The sequence below is a fragment of the Uloborus diversus genome, chromosome 2 (assembly GCF_026930045.1).
Source record: "Uloborus diversus isolate 005 chromosome 2, Udiv.v.3.1, whole genome shotgun sequence".
Taxonomy (NCBI): domain Eukaryota; kingdom Metazoa; phylum Arthropoda; class Arachnida; order Araneae; family Uloboridae; genus Uloborus; species Uloborus diversus.
The window spans coordinates 132,674,513-132,687,374 of NC_072732.1; the positions used below are offsets into that span (position 1 = coordinate 132,674,513).

At 32.1% G+C, this 12,862-nt stretch overlaps 1 protein-coding gene across 1 annotated transcript in view; it reads left to right on the forward strand.

The window, feature by feature from the left end:
* LOC129217345 (beta-glucuronidase-like) overlaps positions 1-12,740 on the forward strand; it is a 29,002-nt gene extending 16,262 nt beyond the window's left edge. Inside the window, exons 9-12 of the mRNA XM_054851629.1 lie at positions 2,551-2,635; positions 8,156-8,332; positions 9,583-9,721; positions 12,388-12,740. Of these exons, the coding sequence (XP_054707604.1) occupies positions 2,551-2,635; positions 8,156-8,332; positions 9,583-9,721; positions 12,388-12,572 (586 nt within the window). The 3' untranslated portion in view covers positions 12,573-12,740. The remainder of the gene's footprint in view (positions 1-2,550; positions 2,636-8,155; positions 8,333-9,582; positions 9,722-12,387) is intronic.
* Positions 12,741-12,862: the final 122 nt, after the last annotated feature.

Sequence of the window (12,862 nt, forward strand, 5' to 3'; positions counted from 1 at the left end):
TTTTAAAAGACATTTTCGCTTGTCTTGATTTATCAATGGATAACTTAAGAGGACAGTGCTATGATGGTGCTGCGAACATGAGAGGCAAGTTCAAAGGACTAAAAAAGTTGGTTTTGGATGTACAACCAAAGGCACTTTACGTGCATTGTACTGCTCACAGTTTAAACTTGGCAGTTGTAGACAGTCTCCGCCATCTTACGTCCATGAGGGATATTATGGCTTTAGCCAAGGACTTAATAAAAACCGTAAGGGAATCTCCCAAAAGAATGGGACTTTTCAGAAGCATACGCAGTGAGAATGCCAATGACCAAGCTGGTCTACGACCCCTTTGCCCAACTCGATGGACAATGCGAGCTTCTAGTATCTTGAGAATATTGAAAAATTTTGATGAACTTTTACAGTTTTTTGAAACATTTTCTGCTGAGGATGAAACAGAGGCAGGTTACAAATGTGCAGGGTACCTTGAGTCAATGTTACAATTCAAGACTTATTTCTTTTTACGTCTTTATTGCCATGCAGTGAACCCAGTCGAGGATGTCAATGAAAAAATTCAATGCCCTCATCTAAGTGTTGCTAGTCTGGAAAAAATATATGAGGGCCTGATTTGTGTATTGAATGGAAGACGTGATAGTTTTGAACACTTTTGGGAATTGTGTTTAAAAGAAAAACCTTCGCAAGTTGATGATCCTTCGCTTCCTCGGAGTCGACGTTTGACAAAGAAATATGAAAACAACGATGCCAGCTCACCGCACATTTTCGAAACCCCAAAAGAGTTTTACAAAGCAATTTACATTGAAGTTTGTGAAACGGTGCAATCTTGCATTACTGAGCGGTTTGCATCAACTGGGCTCACACAGGTCATTGCAGTTGAACAAGAGTGCTTGCTTTTAGTAAACAGAGGTGAAACAAATTTTGAAAAATCAACCGAGTTTTTCAAAAATGACCTAGACATTGAGAGATTGCGCTTACACTTGAATATGTTAGCCGATATTACTAATAAAAAACAACTAGTCTTAAAAAACATGGGTGATGTAAGAAAGTACATTACACAAGAGCCTGCAGTTGGAGAAATGTTATGTGAAATAGTAAAGTGCATTAAGCTTCTTCAAGTAGTTCCAATCTCGACAGCAACAGCAGAACGGTCATTTAGCGCCCTAAAACGTCTGAAGTCATATCTTCGATCAACAATGGGGCAGAAGCGATTGAACAACTTGGCTGTTCTTCATGCCCACCGAGATGTTTTGGATGAATTGGATATCCGACCAGTCATCAATGACTTCATATTCAGTAATCCAGTCAGACAGTCAACATTTGCCCCTTTCTAAAAATACTCTAGCCCTAATAATGGTATTTGCAGTAAAATTGAAAGTCTTTATAAAATCAATAAATACATACAGAATGTTAAATTTTCAGCATCGAAATATTTACTCTTACTTATTATATTACTATATTACTATTGTACTGTATTAGTTATTTTCAAATACTTAAAATATTTTTAGGTGTAAGACCCAATCAAAACTCGCTATTTATATACTTTTTGACTGAAAGTATTAGGCATACTGTACTAACTTTATCAACTGTATTAAAGCATTAACTTTGAGATATTGTATTTCTTTAATGAACAATGAGCCTATTCAAAGTAAGCTTAAATTAGCTGTCGCACTTATTAATGTCAGTGCTATTACTAAGCAACAGCAATATTTTATGTTTTATTCTTTCAATGATAGTTTAGGATTAATTTTAATAATTCAGTCTTTTCAGAGCTATATATTCAGCGCTTTATAATAGTCTATATGCATAATTATTACTGTAAATTAAACTAGCATTTTACAAAAATACCGTTCATGTTTTTGTATTTTTTTCTTTTCAAAGCTAAAAAATGTGTCAATCTTGTCGAGTTTTCGGGGTTTTAATTTTGATCACATGATTCTAAATTGCTTAAAACACACCTGTAAAACTCACTAATTTTCAACTAAAATTTAGAAAATTCCCAGAGCAAGACACTTGGTATTTAGAGAGAAATACTTAATTAATAGTACAGTACAATTTGGTCAAAAAATGGCCAAAACCCAAACATAAAAAAGGCCCCAACATTTTTTAAAAGTCGGCGCCCCTGTTACCAGTACACTAAAACTATTAGAAGAAGGTACTCGACAGCTCTTAATAGTTTTAGTAGAACCTCTATACATTCTTCAATTCAAATGCATTATCTAAACCCTGGTGGTTCTGCATTCAGTTGACCACATAACCAGAACATCTACTTTGTACCCCAAAGTCCTCGGTCACGAAAACTGAGATGGGCACAAAAGGATGTTTTTCTGTTTTATTAACAAATTAAAAACAAGCAATTTCATTGTTCACCTTACTTATACTATTTAAAGTTTTAGCCTATTTATATGTAATGATATGCAACTTGTAATATTGTTTGAAAAAACGTGCCAAACAACTTTCTGTTTTACTAATTTACACAGGTATAATTTCACTTATCTCTCACATTAAATGTTTTTTTTTTAATTGATTATTATTATTTTTTTAATATTTATTCTAAAGAAAGTTAGTTGATCTTGTGAAGACTTTGGACCAGACTCGTCCTGTAACTGCTGCAATAAATGCAGATTACAACTCAGACAAAGTGGTAAGTGTGTTCTAGAATTTAGTATCTTTTGAAACTTTTTCTTGCATAAAAATAATGATTGCTATATTATTCTAACGCCTGCCCCATAAATAAATGTTGTTCCTCGTCATTAAAAGTTAACTTTTTTGGGGGGGGGGAGTATTTCTTACACGCTTTATTGAATTTCCACTGAATTCGTGGAAAATATATCTCCAAACGACCCTCCCTCCTCCTCATCACATGCATGGAAAACACAATATGCCCCATATGATCGAATAACAGATCATCATTATTGAAGGCATTTCATGTAGAACTTTACAATGATTTTTATTTAGAAATAAAAATCATTGACATAATCACTTGTTTTATTACTTAATATTATTGTGAACGGCTGGCTAGGGGTATGAAATTAAGCTTTTGTGACACTTTTGTTCACCAAACTTTTAAGTATGTATAATCCAGATGTTGCATGCTTAAGTAGCAACAGCACTTGCATTGTTGCCCACACTAGGTAATTATGACAGCATGAAAAATATTATAAATTTGATCACTATGATATTTTGCCATCAGTGCTCTCAATTCAATGCAAAAATTACCACCAATTTCAATTTCTCTTACTCTCAATGCATGTAGAAAAGCATAGGCGGCTGGTGCACCAAAAATGTGAGAGGTCAAAAAAATGTGGGGTTAGGCGAGCAATGCTTCTGCAGCTGCTTTTTTTTTTATAATATTGGATTTTAACATTACTGCTTAAATAACCTCTAAAAATTTGAAACGCGACCTTAAAAATCGAGACTGATGGCCATTGTAGACTTCCTCCTTCCCTATTATAAGTTCCATTCGTACAAAATAACATGAGATCAGTCCATTTATTTGGGATTTTAAGTTTTATCTTCGTAACTTAAATCAGATCACCTCATGAAATATCATTTTCAAACGATCCTTACTTTTTAACTCTGAAAAATGAAGGGGCAATGCCCCCTTAACTTTTGGAAGTAAGGGAGCAGTTGCCCTCTCTTCCCACCCCCCTAAAGTCGCTCATGTGGGGAAAATATTTATGGACAAAAATGAATTTTTATTTACTTTTGTTTTTCATTTCAAAGTAGTTATTTGCAATAAAAGAAGTTGACAATTAAGTTGAAAATTATAGGTGTGTTAATTTGCTGCAAGTTAAAATTTTGAAATTTTAATATGATCCCATATAACAAGTTTTTAACTGTTAAAAAAATTAACGATCAGGAGGTTTTTCTGTAGGTGGTGGCTAGATGTAGTAGCCACTGCCCGCTTAGCACATTTATTTTCCTATTGGGGCAAATAAATTAATCCTACTAGAATTATAAATATTACTGCTTTGAAAATAATATTAATATTTTTAATGATGATTGACTACAAAATAAGACACAATAAAATAATAACTGTGATTAAAAAATTTATATACAAAATAACACTGCTACATATGTTACTTACTGTAATATATATTTTTTATATATTTTTAAAAAGCGTGCGAAAGGATCGTGTATTCCTAGATAAACTGAATGCACATTTCAAGTTTTTGTTAATTTCAGTCAAGTTCATATTATTTAGTGTGAAACTTTTCAAAACATGTAGAACCACTTGATTGAAGGCATAGTGGAACATTGCAGGCTTGACACAGCCATCGCGAACGATGGCTGTGTCATTTCTTGTGCTGCAAAGAGCACATCATCTGTATCGACCACCTTCCGTCTTTACTGGAATATGCTTTGCATTTTTCGTACGTTCATCTAGGGGAACATATGGCTTATGCTTTTTTACAGAAACAGTTTTCGGACTGAGACTGCGTTTCTTGATATCTTTCTCTGACCCATCAACAGAAGCTCGCGGATAACTTCTCGTCTAAACTCTATCATTGTTTTGAAATCGCTGTTTTTGTCTGGAAGCATGTTGTAAAGGATGTATGCACTTACGACTGAGACATCTAAGAAGTGAAAAAATAGTCTATGCCACCATTTATAACTCTTTCTGTCTATTTCATACAGGGATTTTAAATGGTCAAACCTGTCGACGAATCCCATATTATAATCCATTATTGCTTGAGGGCATGTTAAGTTGAAGGTATCCCCATTCTTCTCTCTTCTTTCCACATTAACAACATTAGTAGCATTTTCCAGACATGATAATATGCACACACCTCGTTTGTCCTTCCACCTCAAGCATATTATATTATCTTCACTTGACGCCCAATCAAACTCCCCTCTTGTCATGACTTTCTCCGATTTCAAGTTTTTTGGTAAATTTATCCTGTTCATATTTACAGTTCCACATGAAAATATATTTTGAGTGTCTAGAAATCTAAAGAGACTATAGCTAGAGAAGTAGTTGTCCATAAACAGTCTGTGATTTTTACCAAAAAGAGGTTGACACAGAGTGCGAACAACTCTCTCACTTAAATTTTTCTCGTTTGTATCACCAATTTTTTCCCGTGTAAACTTCGAATTGGTAAGCATATGCACTTTCATCACAGCGCATCCATACCTTATACCCCCTTTTTATGGGCTTTTTCGGCATATATTGTTTGAAGGATGAGCGACCTTTAAACTTCACCATAGATTCATCAACGACTTGATTTTCATTTGGACGAAAGAGACAGAGGAATTTTTCCGACAGATGATTTAGAAAAGGTCTTATTTTGTATAGCTTATCAAAATTGTTGCTATCCTTTTGTGGCTGCAATGAATTGTCACTGATGTACAAATTGGAAAGAATCCACGCAAAACGCTTCACTGACATTTGTTGAGAAATGTGTTCATCATGCAAATCTGGTGCATTTGACCAGTAATATCTGTAGCTTGGCAAGGACTTGATTCCCATCAGTAGATTTACTGTTAAAAATCTCAGAAGTTCATCAAATTCTAAAGGACAAAATTGTTTCCCTAGTTGTGTGGCATATAAGTTACTTTGAAATTCAATATCTTTCAACAATTCTACAGTTATAAAGAGCAAAAATACGCTAAGAGGAGTTGGAATTTTTAGTTCCAGAGCTTCAGGTGCAGGACCACTTGGTTCTGTGAAATTTGGGAAGAGTTTTTGGTTTCAAAGTTTTGCTCCATTTTACTTGTGGCTTGGAAGTTGAGGGACACAATAAATCATCAGCTTCATCCTCAGAGCTAGAAATAGTATGATGTCCTACAGTAAAGTTTTCACCATAACCTTCATCTGTTTCACTATTATCAGATGCTGCTGAATCCTCATCTGATGGCAATTGCTCAAATAATGTAAGAGCCTCTTTTACAGATAAACTCTTTCTAGACATTGTTAAATTTATAAATATGAAATCAATTTATATTTTTAGTTGAAAATAAAAACGTCACAATGAAATTATTATTAACTGATTAAGTATAAAGCAAATAAAAAATAGAAAAATCTGATTGACATGCAGAAAGTATTCAAAATATCAAATGTAACTCAATCAAATGGAAGCGCTCTGACCGAACAGAAAAGCTGAACTGAAAAAAGGATCTCAAACCAAAGCTATGTGATCATACCACATGTTGTAAACAAAACTTTGTTTATATTCCCCACCCCCAACTACCCTCATCCAGGCCCCAGAAGCTTCTGTAAGCTTTCTCTCTGGAGAGGAATTGGAGAAAGTTCAAGGTCATATTTATCTGCTCTAACCAGGCAATGGCTAGAGCCTCTAGCCACATTTAAAAACTTTCATATTTTTCGCTAAAATCAATATTTTTTCTCAAGTCATTGTTTGATATATTTAGGCGACAGGTAAATATACATTAATTTGTAAAAATGTATTTAACAGGCCAAAAATTTTCCCCATAATAAAATTCACTAGTGTGAATTTACATTTCTGTCGAAAAGAACCAAGTTCAGCTCTCAATCAGCTAACATGATAGGTTAAATGCTTGTGGTGCTGCCATCTGTATTGATTTTTATATATTTCTGCTTCAATTAAAACATGTGGCTTGAACCTCTAGCCACTGCCCGCTTGGGAAAAAATTTTTGTTTTTGTGGCTAGACTTGCTAGCCACTGCGTGCGAAAGGGTTAAAAGAGTGATCATATGTACTTGATTGAAAGATACATTGTTTAGTTTGTAAAAATGTAATGGTATGATAATTCTTATGTGTGTTTTAAAAATGCAAATGCTTAACATATTGCTACTGTAATACTTGATCTGATTGTACTAAAATTAATATGACTAATGGAAAGCTGGTCAAAATATCTTACATACTTATATGTTGATGTGTATAAAGTGATAAGTTATTGCCTTATGTTATGGGTCATTCTTCAAAAAGTGTAACTTTTCTGTCACATGCGTTTTACAGTAAAAACTTAAGGAACAATTCATTTAACAATGCTTTCTAATTTCATCAAAAATATATCTATTTAAACCTGCCAACTCTCAATTTTTTAATAATATTTTTATTTTAGCATATTTTTGGTTCACAACATGTGAATTCTTACCTTCATGGCATGTCACACACGTGACTGTTTATGTTGCTTAATAACATGTTTAATTAGAAGTATATATTTATTTATTTATTATTCCTTTCACAAGTGTCTCAAATACTAATTTTTTAAGTACATTCAATTTTTTGTTTTCTGTTTTTAGTTCGTTTTAGTAGTACAAGGAATCATGTCATACAATAAATTCTCACCTCCGATACCTAAACACAAAATGCCATTCCTCATTAACACATGGGCAGTAATGACATCAAATTCTATTTTCTATGATACATTCCTTGTTTATTTTCAGTCATAAAGAAGTTGTGAGATTTTTGTAGAAAAACAAGAAGATATATTTTGTTTTAAAAACTAAGTGTGGTTATTGTGACTTCTCACCTCCGTGAACTTGAATTTCAGGAATGTAAATTAATGAAAAAAAAGAAGTGAACATGTTTTTATGTGCTTAACATGTGCAGATTGTAGCAACGAAGAAAAAAAAATTCCCTGAAAATTGTATCCTTTAGGCGTTAGGCCTATATTAATGGAAAATTCCTCATCTCTGTGAATCTCACCTCTGTGACAGACCTTATCAGTGTCATTATTTCTGAGGTGAAAATAAATAATGGAGGGAAAATACATCAATCTTAGGCATTCTACCAATATTATAAATTGCTAGTATATTCTCAAAATTAATAAATACTATTTTTAACATACATTTGAATTAAAGGGATAACTACTAATTAAGCCTTACTTTAACTGAAAGGGTTTAATACTAGATTCCCACTAATCATTAAAATAGCTCATTGTTTGCACAATTAACAATATTACTACTTTGATATTAAATTGGCCTCAATTTTTACACATTAAAAGTTTTTTTCTTTTTTTTTTTAAAGTTCTGTGAAAAAAGCATTTTTTTTTTTAATTTGAGTAAAATAATTGGAACTTAGCTGCGCCATTGTTTATGGTTACTTCTAGTAGGTAACACTTTCATGTAAGAATGAAAAAAAAGAAAACAAAACTTTTTGAAATTGAAAAATATTTGCGTTCAAAAGTTACATTATCTGGAAAATGACACTTATATGAAACAAATTTTATTTCAGGGGAAACACTTGGATTTTGTCATGTTAAATCATTACTACTCGTGGTACAGTGATGTTGGCGCTATTGATGTGATATTTCCCTTGCTTGTAAATTATATGACCAAAGCTCATGACGTATACAAAAAGCCAATCATGATGTCTGAATATGGAGCTGATACGATAGCAGGTCTACACATGGTAATTAGGTCTTTGAAATTTTGTAAGATTTGTCAATATACTTGGTATGAAGATATTTTGATATTTTATTTATTTTTTTGATTTTTTTTCCTTTTACAGTACTTAATTAGTATTGTATAATTTGCTCTGTGGCTCAAATTTATAAAAGTTAAAATAATGAAATTAACTAAACCGCTATACTTCAAATCGTCAATCTGCTCTGCCCTCATATAGTGCTTGTGTGTGGTTCTATGGTTGCCCGTTATGTGAGTCTGTGCTGCAGTGTCAATAGTTTGTGCATTTCATCACTGCAAATGCATGTTGTAAATTTCACATGGTTTGCAATCTCCCTTCAGAGTATTGCATTTTATGTGGCCCGCAGTATGCATATTTTTATCATTTTCTTGGGCTTGCTATCAGAAAATCAAACCATCTCTGTTATAAGATAAATAAATACCTTTGTGCTGAATAGTAAAGTCAGATAAACAACGTAAGTAGAAGCACAAATTTATAAATTACAGCAGATACGGTTTCCCGGCGTTACAGGGAACGCCTTTTCAATGCAAAAACACGGTTTGCACAGGGAAATCAAAAATGAGCTTATGGATGAAAAGACATCCGACAAAGATGTTTTCATCCATAAGCTCATATTCCATTGGCGTTCCCTACGTGTCTGCTAATTTATAAATTTGTGCTTCTACTTACGTTGTTTGGTCTGACTTTACATCTCTGTTATGTTAAAGAAATTTAAACATATAAAAATGTTTAAATATTGGCTTTTGGTACATCTTTCAAGTTATGCGTAAGGAAAAAGTTTTGTCAAGTACAAGCCTTACACTTAACTAAATTAGTTAATCTGACTAAAGAATAATACAAAATGTAATTTTGTCTGTGACATGTATCTTTTAAGGTTTACAGTTGGTAATATTTTAGCTTTGGCGGAAGAATTTTGTTGTGAAGAACTTTTTTTAAAGATTAAATATTTTGAAATCTGGGGCTTTCTATGCAATGTTTAGTTTTTATGATAGGTCTAAAATAGAATGTTGGATTTCATACTTGAGCTGTCACAACTATAAAAATGTAAATAATTCTCTGCGGTATTCATGCCTTTACAAACACTCATTTGTGTTTTTATACATGTAAACAATTGTGTACTGATACTAAAAAACTAGAATCCATTTTAAGTAACGTTGAAAATAGATGCATATTTTTGACAAGTAATATAGTAATGCATAAAATTATAAAATCATTGACAACTGTTTGCACTTTAGGACCCTCCTTTTATCTTCACTGAAGACTATCAAACTGAAGTTATGATGAATCATCACAAAGCTTTTGATATTTTGAGGAAAAAAGGTTTCTTTGTAGGTGAACATATATGGAATTTTGCCGATTTTCTTACATTGCAACGTAAGTGATATTTTTTATACTTTTGTATGTTTTTAAATTATTCATTGAGATTTTTTTTTTTTTTTTTTTTAATTTCTTAAATTTTAGTTTCAGGGAAATTCAATGGATGATGTATTTGTAAGAGATAAAACATGCAACAATTTTCTTCATAAGTAAACTCCCTATTAACGGCAGTCGGATTATCTGCGGGTCTTTTCAATTTGTTTTAAAAATTTATGATTATGTTATTGTTTTCTTTTAGATTTTATACATATATATATATTTGTTATATTCAATGAAAGTAGATGCAATGTAGCAATGGTTTTAATAATAATTAAAATTTATGAGTGATTGTTAAAAATATTTTTCAGCTACTGTATGCACTTAGTATTTTTTTACCTATTTTGGTTAACTGCGGTTTTCGTTTATTTGCAGTTACCATGCCACTCTATTCTGCAGATAATTGGGAATTTCCTGTTACGTGTACATATATATACTAGCAGTACTCGCACAGCGATGCTCGTGCTAAAAATTTAATGGAAGTTCGTTGAATAAAAAAAAATTCACGCCCCCTCCCCTCTGATGTGAATTGATTGTTTTTCTTTGTATAAAATGCGTACACACCTTTTCAAAAAAAAAAAAACTATTTAAGTTTCTTCGGAATTTAAAACTTTTTGTCAAATCATTAAATTAGATTTACAGTTGCTTTAAAACTCTATTTAGCGAGTGGAGCGGTTTTTACTGCGATTTAAAATATTTTGCCAAATAAAAAAAAAAAAAAAAGACATAAAATAATATCTTTCAAATGTAAAAATAATTCCGCAGCTCTATTGTTTATCGCCAAACTTGCCCAGCAACCACGCTATCATAATCCATCTGTCTAACGAAAAAAAAACATCCCGTGGAACATTCAAAAACCATTGTCAGAAAAAAAGAAAATGTACATTTCACTTGGAGAACAACAAATCAAAAGTTTCTTTTCTTTCAAAACAAATCGCCAAAACAATGAATTACATTAACGGTTTCCTTAAAACAATAATCCTAGACTAAACTGCTCAGCGCCTGGCGTGCCAGGCGACCACGCTACCAGAACCCTGCCCTTTTGCGAGTGAAGCGGATGTTTTTTCTTTGGCAATAATAAATGTTTGGGGATATTTTGATAATTGGGAATCTGGCGATCTTTCTTCATTGACGTTAATTTTTGGCTCCAGCGCATGCGCGAGAGGTATTTTTCTTTGCAAATCAAAACAGAGATCGGAAACATCTATTCACCTAGGGTTATTTTAAATCAGCAGGGTTACCAAAATAAAATTATTTACGCCAAAAAATGAGACGACGGCGACAGATTCCCAATTATCGAAATATCCCCAAATGTTTCGCCAAACAAACATAAAGGTATAAAATCACATTAACAGTTGCTTTCAAATCATTATATATTAAGAGCTGCATCGCCCGGTCTACCTTGAGAACAAAAATTGTGTAAGTGACATATATTCAACAATTAATTAAAGAAATAACTTAGTAACTTAAATAAAAGAAAAAAAAAACACCATGCAAAATTACCCTTCCCAACAATGACGACAGATATTAAAATACTTTTAAAAAATTAAAATGCAAAAGATGTATTTTAAAAGCGTAACCATGGAAAATGAAATAAAATAAGTTTGAGAAATCAGATGCAAAATAAGGAAATAAACAATGGATTCAAAAAGCGTAACCATGGAAACGCGAAAATAAAATGGTTGACAACCTGAATCAAAATGACAGATTTCGAAATTGATTTAAAAACGTTTGTAACTTTTTTTCCTTTGAAGATAGAAGCTAACTTTTTTGACCAAAGGTCGAGAGAGGTCGTGAGAAAAAATCTCGCTTTTCCCAATGGTGTCAAAAAGAAAACTGTGGGACAATTCTTTCACTTTTTATTGATAGATTTAATGAAGAAAGTAGTGCCTAAATTTCAGCTAAGCCTAAAAAGTTCAAGCTAAAAACGCAAATTACTCCCGCCGTAATTAAGTTAGAGCATTGAAATAAATTGTTTAAAATGCAGAAAATTCTACCCTTTTTAACGATATATAATATTAATATGTGCAAGTAATTTTTCACCCCTTTAATAGCCAATAATAGGCAATTTACGTGAAATTTAGGCCTAAATTTGAATATAAAAAGAACTATTTATTGGAATTTTTTCAAATTATAGCCTATGTTACTCAGTGAGAAAGCACATTTCATATAGTGAAAGAATTTTTCAAATAGGTGCAGTGGTTCCAGACATTACCTCGAACATATAAACACACAAAAATTTGCCCTCTCTCTCTATAATATTAGTAAACATTGGTTTAGATTTTTAAAATAACTGCTTTTCTTTGTGCTAATATGAAATGCTTTTATGTATCCCTTTCAAACTACTGCATACTTAAAAATAAAATCTTATGCACATCTTTGCAACGCTCAAAACGTATTATGTTTCAATTGTAGTGACATTCACGGTGGTGGCAGAACCAGAAATTTTTTTCGGAATCGGTCAAGGCCAACAAGTTTTTTGTGTGTGTGTGTGCCAAAAGATTTTTAAAATTTTTAATTAAAATTCTTTTCTAGAAGAAATATTATTTAATAACCATTCAATGTATTTTTAATGATATAAAATTAAGCATACACTTCTTAAAATGAAATTCTTCCGTTTTTTTCAGAAATTACCCGAGTTGTTGGAAACAAAAAGGGTATTTTCACAAGAGAAAGGCAACCTAAAGCAGCGGCTAAACTTCTTAGATGTCGCTATCATAAATTGTTAAATCGTGCAATCGAAGGAAGTATTGCATATTGTCCTGTAGTGGGGGATGTTAATGAAGCCACATGCTCTGCACCACTTACTTGAGACTACAACATTTCTTCTAGTCATGCATGTTCCTAATTGTCTTTGATATTTAAAGACTTTCTGATTTTTTTTTCATACCAAAGAGTAATTTTATTATTTTTATATGTGCTTATTTTTTGTACAAAATCAAAGTAATGTTTTTGCATTTAAATGAATAAAAGCGTACAATTCTGGTCTTAATACTGAACTTATTTATTTTAAATTCATTTTTTGGTAAGACAAATATTTTCATGTTGAATGAAGAAAATTGCACTACGTAATCATGTTGACAAGTTCCATGACGTAAACTG